Source organism: Colletes latitarsis, chromosome 5 (assembly GCF_051014445.1).
Source record: "Colletes latitarsis isolate SP2378_abdomen chromosome 5, iyColLati1, whole genome shotgun sequence".
NCBI lineage: Eukaryota > Metazoa > Arthropoda > Insecta > Hymenoptera > Colletidae > Colletes > Colletes latitarsis.
In genome coordinates this window covers 32,561,892-32,573,886 of record NC_135138.1, presented here as the reverse complement: position 1 = coordinate 32,573,886, position 11,995 = coordinate 32,561,892, and the positions used below count along the sequence as shown (strand labels likewise).

The window sequence follows — 11,995 nt, the reverse complement described above, 5'->3', positions numbered from 1 at the left end:
TTTGTACGTAATGCCATATCGACATGCGCACGCGCCAGTGTTCGAGCATTTATGTTTTGTTGATAAATAACGAACTTTGTGTAAAGTTCAGTCAATTTTTCTTCTAGCAGCAATGAGTATTGTCAGTCTGTTGGCCCGGCCGCGATTACGTATAAAACGTGATGCGTTGCTAGTTTTAACATACGATCACTTGTACTCCCTGGCTTGCGAGGAATATTCCTATTTTCAAGGTCCGGCATATATTTCTTTATGGTACGCGCTAAATTTGTTGCGTAGCACTTAAATTGTGGGTGAGTCATGCCGATTCCTTTACTTCGTAAAGCTTCTGCTACCGCCCATAGTAATTTCTGAAAAGTCACACATCCATTATACCATGTGATAAAAGATGGTTATTGAAATAAAAAGTTAAGAATGTTTACCTTTCTATGCGCGTCACTGAGTTCGTGTCTTGCCTCGGCGAAAGACTGATTACTTTTTTCAATTAGGTTACTAGATGAGTGCCGGTCCCATGTAGATACTGTACTATTATGCAATTCGTGAGGACAGTCAAAGGACAAGCTCTTTGGCCACTTGAATCGAGGACCCTCCAACTCCTCCTCGTTCTTTCTTTTCCTCGACTCTTCTATCTTTTTAATTACTTCATAATTATTCTCCTTTGCTACTTGCGTAAATAGCGTGCGTTTAATGGTTTGAGAATTCGATCCAGATGTAAATTTGCTTGGTCCAGCTCGATCAGGAGGACTTTGAAAGAGGGCACGCTTTGACGTTTCTATTTTTGACTTTATCGGACTAGGCCCGTCTAAAACGAGCCTGCGGGATACTTTTTTTTTTGTTGAACTCCTGGGGGTCCCTCTTGGGCTTTTGACTCGCGGACTTTTCCCACGTGGACTCTTCCCTCTTGGACTTTTGCCTTTCTTAATAGTGGGTTTTCTTGATTAAAAAAAAAAAAAAAACATTTTTAATCTTCGCATTAATAAAATCTAGAACAGGCTATATTCCAAACTCGATTACATACTTAATATTTAACACTAGTAGTTTCTTATTGTTGAGCGCTAAGCCTTGCAAATTTGCACTAGAAAATGTTCTTCGTCTTCGCGTCAAATGACTTAATCTCTTTCCTGGACTCTGACCATTATCACGTTTAGCTAAAAGATTCCGTTTTTTCGCACTTCCAGGTGCTTGCTTAGAAAACCATACAGTGCAAGTAGATTGAGTCTCAACTCCTATGTATCTTTCACATAATTTTATTGTAAGGTTTTCAAATTCTTCTACTGCTCTATTTCTGTTATAACTAAAATTTCGTAAAATACGCGTAATGAAAGTATTTCTAACGGGATACGATAGGTAAAAAGGCATTGTCTATTAATGTACTTACTGGATCCCATAAAATTTGTGATGATATGCTTCAGGCCATGCCAAGGCAGCAGCTTCTTTTTCATTAATAGTGTAATAAAGAAGCAATTGTTTTTGCTCAAAAGCAAAAGATACTTGCTCTGCTTTTATTTCACTTGGTGGTACTTGTACCTGTTCAGCATTTAAAACTTTTGTCGTACTTTTATTTTCATTTTCTGCATCAGTTTTATCACTAGGAACTATTTGTTCTATTCTAAAATTATCATCACAAATGTTACTTTGAACATCTGTTGTGTCTACACTATTACTAACATTACTTGGATATTGTGGATCACAAGCATCAAAAGCAGTAGATAAATTTCTAGATGTGCTTTTGGCACGCTGGTAAGAATTGTTTGTACCAATGTTTTCTTTCTGTTGCTCTGAAGATTCCTGATTTATACTTTGTTGCAATTGTTTCTCTGATAATACACCTGGTGTCCAAAACAAGTGGTGATTTTCATAAATACGTAACAGAAATTCTGCACAATCAGTTCTGCATATTGTATGCTTAGGTGGTGGAGGTACACCGCTTAAAAGTGTATTAATTTTGGCTAATAAACTATAATCAGATTTAGCAACCAAGTCGGCCTGAGATGGTTTCTCTGGGGTAATTATTTCTGGCACTACTTCATTTGTTAGTGTTTCATTGCTTTGCTTATCTTCTTCATTATCACTGTCAAACATTTCTGGACTAGGTACATCTGTACATTCATTTTCAGATGCAAGACTTCCATTTCTGTTGAAATAACAGCAATCCATGGCATTGTCTGTAAAATGTAAAAATTAAAAATAAAATAATTTGTAGGAAAGTCTAATTCATTTTGCTTGTTTATTGTTTGTACAAAATTTTATATAAGATTCTGAACAAAGTTATTAGTTAGTATAACTCAAAAATTAATATAAAACGTTACAAAAATATATTTTATTTGTCATCTATCACTCAAATATAATTTTATCTATTCCTGTTATAAATACAATCCAAAATAATTATAAATAAAATATATTTGAATAAAACTATTTAATTTCTTCAGTTTTTACGTTATTTTCGACGTACTGCTTTATTTTAATACACGTTAGTGCTCAGTAAATAATGCCTTGCATGTTTTTATTTCAAGTAATGCTCAGTTCCGTATGTGAGCTAACGTACAACGTAGCTGTTCGTTACGAGGAACAATGTTATCTAACCTTGCAAATAAGTCCACGTAAAAAACAATGTGAATACGACAATTTATATCTATAATTTGCTTGCGTATCATTTGATGAAAGAAAAATAATTGCCACTCATTAGGAAACACGACTAAGCCTGTTGCTTTCTTAGGCTTATCGAGTATCTCTGAAGTGTCGTACAATACATTTTAAAATTAAATAACATAAATTCAAATATACTTACGCCTTTTAGTTTATCGACATTAAAATATTTTCCCCACGATAATTTACCGGGCAGAAACCAAACTCATCTGTTTTTCTTTGCGGATACTAGAAACAACATCTCTCAAAACCTAACAGTAACACTGATCCGTAATAATTCCCGTATGTCATGCAACTGACGATAGCACGTCTCCCTCTTTAAGGCTGATTTTCGTGTGTTACATATTATTATGACGAAACGTGGTATTTTTTTCTTCGATTAATCTTTTTGGGCATTTAACATGTATAAATTTGTGTAATACCCATATATTTCATCGAAACAGTTCCCACATGACTTGTTATGCATGTATCGACTACTTTTATTGTTCGAATTTGGTAAAAGTCGAAATCTTTTCAAGCCAAAGAATCAAATACTATTTTTACGAAATTTTTCATTTTGAACAAATTTGATTCTATAATAGATATTTAAAAGATTTAAGAAAATTTGAATACATTAATGAAAGATGTGGGAAAGTCGATGATACGAAATAGTTTTATAATTAAAAATTTCAAACATAAAATTCTCATTATTTTTGTTTACACCACCACCACCCTACCCATTCACTCGTATTTTTAAAGTACCGTTAAAAACATAACATTGACACATCGACTGTTATTTAACTGACGTTTCATACTGGAAAAAATATTATTTATGCAATAGTTATCAAGAAAATTATCAGTCATTCGAAACGTGACTAAATATATTGCGTATTAGCGATAATAGGCAGGTGTATTGTATTTTAAAATGGTGCTATAGTTACTATACATATGACTATGATTGATAACGGTACATATTTGACATTTGTATGTATAGGATTAAAAATTATATGTGATAGCAACAATACATTTTTATCAAGGCAGATAAACTGATAACGGTTGCTTTATAAAGTGTTTGTTGTAGAAAATTAACACTTATATGTTTGTTTCCGCTTATGATGAAATTATAACCTATCTGTCAAATATATATGAGGTACTATGCAGTGTTTTTGTGATTTTGAATTACGATTAGGTAATTTGATTAAATCATTCTTATACGTTTTTGAGTAAAAATATTTAAAGTGCATTGTAAATTAGTTATTTGAAGGCGAATATATATATTTTTAGGTTATTATCATAAATTCTTGTTTTACGATCTGACTGATAACAAACATAATTTTTTTTTTTAGAGAAACATAATATGACAATCATTGAAATGTAAAGGAAAATGATTCGAAGAAATTCTTATTAAATTTAAACAAAGTTTTTATGAAGAAATGAATTTATTGTACCTCTTATGATAATTTGTTAGTCAAGGTTATATGGCTAACATGTATTGTATTCTGTTGTAGTATATGCTGATTCATACATCAATTCTCATAATTTATTCTATGCTCTTTTATGAACTTTCAATGGCAGCGTATAACATGTCAGTTTATAAGTATGAAGCATGTGTGCCATGTTATTGATTTGAATTTGGGGCTGAGTGTTTAAGGAAAAGTAGTCAATTAAGAATCAAAATGGCAAATAGACTCAGAATTCTAAGGTTGCTTTTGTATAAAAATCTTATAGTGCGAATAAGACATTGGAAATCAGCAATCTTTCTACAGTGTATGGTACCAATTGCCTTGTTTGTATTAATACAAGCTGTAAGAGATTTTAGTGTCCAACCACCACATGTAATTAAGGAAAGTACATATTATCCAATAGAAACCAAAGAAGAGCTAACGGAGATAAACAGAGATTTTACATTTTTATATTATGTACCTCAGAATGAGGACACAGAAAAAATTGTAGAAAATGCACGGAGATGTTTGAAATTAACATTTGAAAGTAATTATTATATTTAATAATTTGTGATTTTATGTATTTTTCACATTGTTACTGTTTTAATATATAACACACTATTCTTCCTTTTTTCATTTCTTATAGGGGTTAACGGATTTGTATCTGAAGATAGTATGATAAAGGCTTATACAGTTTTACAAGCTGAATCACCAACTGCCATGGTTTTAGGTCTTGTTTTTGAGCAATATGATACAAATGATATAAGGTATAAAATTAGACATGCATTTAAAATTCCAAGTATGCTGTTCCAAAATGCATTAGATCTATCGTCATATATTATATATATGAATGCCATACCATTTGTACAATTACAAACGTGTGTTGATGAATCTTTAATAAATCGCACAGCACCGCATTCTACGCTTGATACAAAGGTACAATATACAAATGTATTAAATTAAATTGTCGTTCTTCACATTATGTTATACTTTATACTATTTTTTATATGTATTTTAGGTGTCGATACAAAGAATGCCTTATCCACCGTACACGAAAGTAGACGAATCTGATACAATACTAAGACTGACAATGTGTATGTTCGCAGTAATTGCTTTTATAATTCCACTTTGTATAGAAACGAGCTATGCAACAAAGGAAAAATACATTGGTATAAATGTTAGTAGCTTATGACACAAAGTATTGTTGTAATATTAAAATCAGGCAAGAAGGATTTTTCACCTTATATCATATAATTACATGCAGGTTTTGATGGCGATGAACGGAGTAAGACACTATCAGAATTTATTAAGTTGGTTAATTACTGGCATATTATTCAGTATTTTTTATATTGTACCGATACTTCTACTATTTAAAAATACTTTTTCTGGAAATGTTGATCCATACTTGTATTATAGCAATACTTTTATATTTTGGCTAGTACTTACAACACATGTTGCTCATTTAATATTGTTCGGTATGCATATTGCTGCATATTTTGCAAAACGTAAGTTCCGTTTCAGCATAAAATACACGTGTTTTAAAACAACTGTGATTAATAATACAATTATTTTATAGCACTTTTCGTGACAACAATATTGTCAGTTGTTTACTTTGCTTCTTTTACACTTCATGGGAATTTAATGAGACAGCAAATTTTTTTTATAATACCATATTTAGGGGTATTGTTTCCAAACATTTTATTGTATAGATTTTTTGAAGAGGTAAACTCATATGAATCCCAATGTAGGTAACAATGTTTTAGTAACTATATTAATATCCGTTAATTGTAATACATATTGTAATCAAGCATTAAATATATTGAATTTTTAGTAACCGGTATACAATGGTCAAACATGTTTATTACTGGAGATGCACAATATAACACTACTGGATGTGTTGGATTTATATTTATTTTTTCAATTATTGGCATTTTACTACATTTTTCTCTTGCAGTATATGTTAATGCTATACTCCCAGGAAAATATGGAGTACGAAAAGATCTGCTTTATTTTCTAAAGGTAAATTTTTTAATATTACACAATATTTCTTTGAATACTTTATAGGAATATTCATCTAATAAAAATAAGTTTTACAGTATATTAGGAAAAATAAGGTGAATCTTGACGAAGATACGGAAGATTTTGATTACGATGAAATAGATAATGATAATTTTGAACCAGTTTCAAAGGGTGCGCTTACTCCCGGAATACAGATACACAATCTTAAAAAAACATATACAACTGGTTGTTTACGAAAATCAGTACGTTTCAGATATATACTGATACTTAAATTTTAACCCTTTGCACTATTTTCACGAGTTTGACGCGTGATGAAAATTTTAGGCCAAACTTGAACTAATTGATATTTCAACAAAACATGAATATCACGAGTCGAACTCGTAAATATCGATATTCCATCGATCGATATATCGTGTTTCAAGTTCTGATATTAGGACTCGTTCCGATCAAGAGAATTTCAGCGTAGTGCAAGGGGTTAAACAGACAAATTCTTTTTATGTTTGTTTGATTAACTATTATAAACTCTGAAATTTCAATTAATGTACTTATAATTATTTTACAATAGAGAGTTCAAGCTTTAAAAGGTATTTCAATGAATTTGTATAAAGGACAAATAACGGCCTTATTGGGACATAATGGTGCTGGAAAAACTACGCTTATGTCTATCATAACAGGTACAGATTTTTTAATAATCAAGAAAATATATTTGTGTTTCTGATTATGCACTTTTCAATAGGTGTTATAAGTGCAACTGAAGGGAATGTTATTATAAATGGTAAAAATATTAAAAAACACTTGGATTCCATTCGAAATGATCTGGGATTATGCCCTCAGGAGAATATGATTTTTCCAGATTTGAATGTATTTGAGCAATTAGAATTCTTTGGTCGCGTAAGTGATTTAATAAGATTAAATAAAACTGTACATAGATAGCACATAAAAATGTATATGATATTTTAGTTGAAAGGTGAAAATAAAACGAGGAAAGAAATCAAAGAGCATGTTAATGTTTTGCTTAACAAATTAAAATTATTTGATAAAAGGAATGTTCTTCCAGACACATTGTCTGGAGGACAAAAGAGAAGACTGTGTCTTGGAATGGCTCTTGTTGGTGATGCCAGTGTAAGCGATTTATTGGGATTAATGTAAATTTGTTTTGTTTATAAGAAAAATACATCATTAAATAATTTATTTCAATGATATTTTATCTAGACTATAATCTTGGATGAGCCAACATCAGGAATGGATCCTGAAACTAGAAGAGACATATGGGACATCATACTAGTAAGTAGCTAGTAGTAGTTAGTATAGATAATAACTAATTTATATGAAATTTTGAATATGTTATTAAATTTTGTATAGAAAGTAAGAGGGAAAAAAACAATTTTGATTAGTACACACAATATGGAGGAAGCTGACATACTTGGGGATAGAATTGCTATTGTTCATGGTGGCAAGTTAAAATGTTATGGCACATCATTGTTTTTAAAAAAACAATACGGTTAGTGAATTCTTTACTTAAATATAGCGTGTAATATCAGCGTGTAATTATATAATATGATATGATTTAGGTTATGGTCATATAGAAGTTACATTGTCAACTAAATCATGGTGTAATTCAGACAAAGTCATAAATAAGTTTGATCCTAGAACGCAGCAAGTAAGCGTAGATAGTGAGAAGATTGTATTAAGTGTACCAAATTCGGAAACTTTACCGCAATCTCTGGACAAAGTGGAAAACCAGAAAAAGAAATTGGGAATTACAGGAATCAGTGTTTCACTTATTACCTTGGAAGAAGTGTTTTTAAAGTATATTACTCGCTATCTATTTTATCGTTACTTAACAACATGACTCGATCAAAAAATGATTTATTAATTATTTTACGATTTAGAGTCATCAAAAAAGAAGACAATGGAAAACACCTAAACGAATTATTTTCTCCATTATCGCAAAAAATAGAAGGATGGAATTTATGTGTACAGTCAATTTTGGCATTGTATCAAAAGAAATTTACCTATACTAAGAAAAACTTAACTAATACGTTGCTAACAGTAAGTGTTATTACTCTTAGATCTAAGATTTTATAATTTACATACCATAATAATTCTTTTAGATATTTTTACCAATTTTATCAGTCATACTAATGAGTTTAAGTTATAATTCGCCTAATGATTCGACAAATATATTTCCATTAGAGCTTAGTATGTATAGGCATTCCAAAGCTCTATATTCAAGTGATAATAAAACTTTTGGTATGAACTTCAAAAATTTAGTGTCAGATTTTGGTGGCTCTGCCGAAGAAGTGGCACAAAATATCAGTGTTACACATGGTAAATATAGTAATTAATGGCTAATTGTTGTAAAATCATTAGATATTACCACGAAATATAACCGTTTTTCAGCTTTATTGGATCGCTCTCTTCAGGATATTGCTACGTACCGTAATAACTATATTGTCTCCGCAGAATTCAATATATCTGACGGAGTTTTGTATGCTAATGGTTTTTATTCTGGCAATTCAATTCACGGTGTACCAATAATTATAAATCTTTTATCGAATGTATTGATCAAAAGTGTCGCTGGTAACGAATATTCCATTCATGTTTCAAGTCAGCAGTTACCAAACAGTCTTTCTTCAATGACACCAGACATGCCAGAAATAGAATCATTGTCAAAAGTATTGTTATTCTGCTGCTTTTTCTTCCCCACTGTAGCACTTTTCATTATCCATCCCTTTCAAGAAACAGAAACTAAAATGAAACAGCTCCAAAGAATGACAGGAGTTACATCTATATCGTATTGGTGCACCATGTTCACATTTGATTTCATAATACTTACGATATCTGTACTTACTATCGTACTAGGATTCTATATCATGGATGTTATCTTGGATATTCGCTTGTACTACAAGATAGAAATACGTAAGACAATAAACTGTTATTTAACGATTAATCTTTTTTATAGATTATACGAAGCAGGACATGTATAGCTTAAAAATCGCCGAATTTAGCAAATTTTCTACATTCTTAATTCGTTTTCAGTGACAATGATATTATTGTTGATGCTCTTTGGTATCAACTCTTTATTGGTAACTTATATCTTCAGCTTTGTGAATAAATCAAGAAATTCTGTAGTAACTTTGTTAAGTCTTGTACCTGTTGGACTTGGTAATTCACTTCTCATTATGTATTTCATATATTTGGAATATTTCAAGGATTCTTAATAATAATAATTGTCGTGTTTTAGTTCTGATACAGTATCTCTTACACGAGGTAATTCACAGTTTTACAAATTTGAACATTCTATACATAATTCAAAAGAGATTATTCCGGTTAATACCACACGTGAGCTTATTCCATGGTCAATTGGCCTTTTTTAACGTGGCTATACAAAACGCAAGATGTCGTCAATTACCAAATCGACTACTGGATGTAGTTTGTCTTGGTTACCGGGATGTTTGTTGTGGTATGAGTACATTGCCAATATATATTTTAATAAGTTTATTTTTTCGATATTGCACAGCATTATTAAAGATCAATAATTTTGTAGGTTTGGAATGCGCAGATGGAATTTGTAAGAAGCAACTTCCTTATTTTTCTCAAAACGACAACGATATGAACTTGATGGAATGCATTATATATTTATCTATCACGCCATTAGCGTATTTCACTCTGCTTATTATTTTGGAAGAGAGATTATTTGACAAATTATACATTAAGATGTTTGGTCAAAATTTGAGGAATGCATGTGATATACAGGATGAACAAGTACAGGCAGAGAAGAATGCTGTGGCATCGGAAATCAGGAAATTGAACAACCAAAGTAAAAAAAATGATAAAAAATTAAATTCATTTCTTTAAACTTCTTTTGAAAAAACATTTAATATTAATATAACTTAACCTCTAGGTACTCTTAGCAGAAAAGAAAACAAAGACAAAACGAGTTCTGCCGTGGACATAAATTTCTCAGAAAATTCAGATGACAAAAACGACACTCTGTTCTTGGTTTATGAATTGAGCAAATATTATGGAAAATTAATGGCGGTACAAGAAATCAGTTTTCGAGTGAAGCAACGCGAATGCTTTGGATTGCTTGGTGTCAATGGCGCTGGGAAAAGTACCACTTTTAGAATGTTGACTGGTGAAGAAATACCGAACAGCGGTACCATGTATTTGGGAAAATCAAATATTAGACTCGACAAGAGAAATGTAACGTATAATCATTTTTAAATGTTCACTAATTATAGATCGTTCCTTTTATGCTAGAACCATAAATGCAGGAAAGAGTTCAATTTCGTAATGGGTTTTTTGTAGTGCAGCGGTGTAAATACGATACGTCGATTCTTCTCACTATTTTACATAAATAGTCTCTAATATTTTTATATTTTATATCTTTTCCATAGTATCTTGCTCAAATGGGATACTGTCCACAAACTGACACGATGCTCAATTCCTTGAATACATTTGATCACCTGCGATTGTTCGCTTTACTGCGCGGCATACCCAAATCGAAAGTGGATTTGGAGGTTAATAAGTGGATCAATCGACTCAGTAAGCCGAGCATGTGTTTGGTTTGTCACGGAGAACTGTCGCGCAGAATTTATGGACACGTTGACCGTTTCAGATTTAAACGCTTGTATGTTTCAACCAAGCGGTACTTACAGCGGAGGAAATAAAAGACGCTTGAATATTGCGATGGCACTTATTGGAAATCCAACTCTTGTTCTGTTGGATGAACCAACCACAGGCGTCGATCCTGCGGCTAGGAGGTCTCTGTGGAATATACTTCAGTCCTGTCAGGCAATGGGACAAGCCATTATACTTACTTCCCATAGGTATTTCACTTGACTTGGTAATACATATTATTAGAAAGCTATTGTATTCTGATTTATACAAAATAAAAATTGTACAGTATGGAAGAATGCGAAGCTTTATGCAACAGACTAGTCATTATGGTGAAAGGTCAATTGGTATGCATCGGTGCCAGCCAAGAATTGAAGCAACGATTTGGTGCCGGTTACGATATAATCATTAAATTGCAACCGAATCGATCGGATGACGATACTAAGACTATAAAGAGAATCATGGAAACTTCTCTATCGTGCGAAATCAGAGATGAGAATTTGGTAACCATTCAGAATAGTTGAGAAACATTTGTAGATGCACAATCGAAGTTATTATTAATGATATTTCGTTCTTTGTTTCGTAGGGATTTCTTGCGTATCACGTAAACGATACTGGAACAACGTGGGAGAAAATGTATAACACGATGAACGATCTGAAAGGTCGATTCAGTTGCGTCGAGGATTACGCCGTTTTGTCGGCAACGTTAGAGCAGCTATTCATTCAGTTTGCCAGGGGAAATAACTTGACGTATCGCGAGGAGCCTGTAGTAGATACAACTGATCCGTCAGCAATTGTATAAATAATATTATAGCGATAAACTTACCATTGATGGTATTACGATGTTGTGTGTTGAGTTATCCTTGTAACGGTTTTCAATGCATCGATTTACAAAAGTATTAAATTAAGTATGCATAAATCCTATTGTGCTGTATATTTATGGAATATTTATATGTGAAATTGTCACGACAATTGTATACATTCTCAGCTTTAAAATATTCTATATTATATATAAATGTAATATAATTTATCTTTAATAATATATTGTGAATTAAGCTATAAATTATGTTACATCGTTGTCTATAAATAAAGTTTAGTTCTAGCTCGATTGTTCCTAGATAGATTCGAAAACAACGATGTTACGAAGCTTCGACGTTCGAACAGTATTTTGTAACATTTTCAAATACTTTACAGGGAAGGAAAACGAGGATTTAAATAAAACACTCTTGGTTTGTATAAATAAAAAAAGTTACATAAACGATATATTCTTATGTACATAAGGCCGCCTC

General features: G+C 31.7%; 2 protein-coding genes across 2 annotated transcripts; one reads left to right on the top strand and one right to left on the bottom strand.

Moving 5' to 3' along the window:
* Positions 1–120: 120 nt before the first annotated feature.
* On the bottom strand, positions 121–3,074 carry Mi (cyclin E-interacting protein minus). Its single transcript, XM_076765907.1, has 5 exons — positions 2,786–3,074; positions 1,376–2,162; positions 1,016–1,291; positions 420–930; positions 121–347 (listed from the first exon to the last, which is right to left on the bottom strand). Exons 2-5 carry the CDS (start codon positions 2,152–2,154, stop codon positions 123–125), a joined length of 1,791 nt encoding a protein of 596 aa, XP_076622022.1. The 5' UTR covers positions 2,155–2,162; positions 2,786–3,074; the 3' UTR covers positions 121–122.
* Positions 3,075–3,496: 422 nt separating this feature from the next.
* On the top strand, positions 3,497–11,964 carry LOC143342227 (phospholipid-transporting ATPase ABCA3). The gene is made up of 25 exons (XM_076765891.1): positions 3,497–3,811; positions 3,969–4,611; positions 4,711–5,000; positions 5,083–5,241; positions 5,329–5,569; positions 5,641–5,808; positions 5,896–6,083; positions 6,161–6,325; positions 6,649–6,757; positions 6,820–6,974; positions 7,044–7,205; positions 7,296–7,367; positions 7,446–7,584; positions 7,655–7,892; positions 7,976–8,135; positions 8,198–8,414; positions 8,487–9,005; positions 9,126–9,251; positions 9,331–9,549; positions 9,634–9,906; positions 9,991–10,292; positions 10,487–10,634; positions 10,708–10,918; positions 10,996–11,209; positions 11,293–11,964. Exons 2-25 carry the CDS (start codon positions 4,299–4,301, stop codon positions 11,506–11,508), a joined length of 5,004 nt encoding a protein of 1,667 aa, XP_076622006.1. The 5' UTR covers positions 3,497–3,811; positions 3,969–4,298; the 3' UTR covers positions 11,509–11,964.
* Positions 11,965–11,995: the final 31 nt, after the last annotated feature.

Coding starts and splice junctions, on each gene's coding strand:
- Mi (XM_076765907.1), bottom strand. CDS start 2,154: ATGGATTGCTGTTATTTCAACAGAAATGGAAGTCTTGCATCTGAAAAT. Junction 1,292..1,375: donor CACAAATTTTATGGGATCCA/GTAAGTACATTA, acceptor ACGAAATTTTAG/TTATAACAGAAATAGAGCAG. Junction 931..1,015: donor CTACTAGTGTTAAATATTAA/GTATGTAATCGA, acceptor TTTTTAATCAAG/AAAACCCACTATTAAGAAAG.
- LOC143342227 (XM_076765891.1), top strand. CDS start 4,299: ATGGCAAATAGACTCAGAATTCTAAGGTTGCTTTTGTATAAAAATCTT. Junction 6,084..6,160: donor ATCTGCTTTATTTTCTAAAG/GTAAATTTTTTA, acceptor TAAGTTTTACAG/TATATTAGGAAAAATAAGGT. Junction 9,907..9,990: donor CAGGAAATTGAACAACCAAA/GTAAAAAAAATG, acceptor CTTAACCTCTAG/GTACTCTTAGCAGAAAAGAA.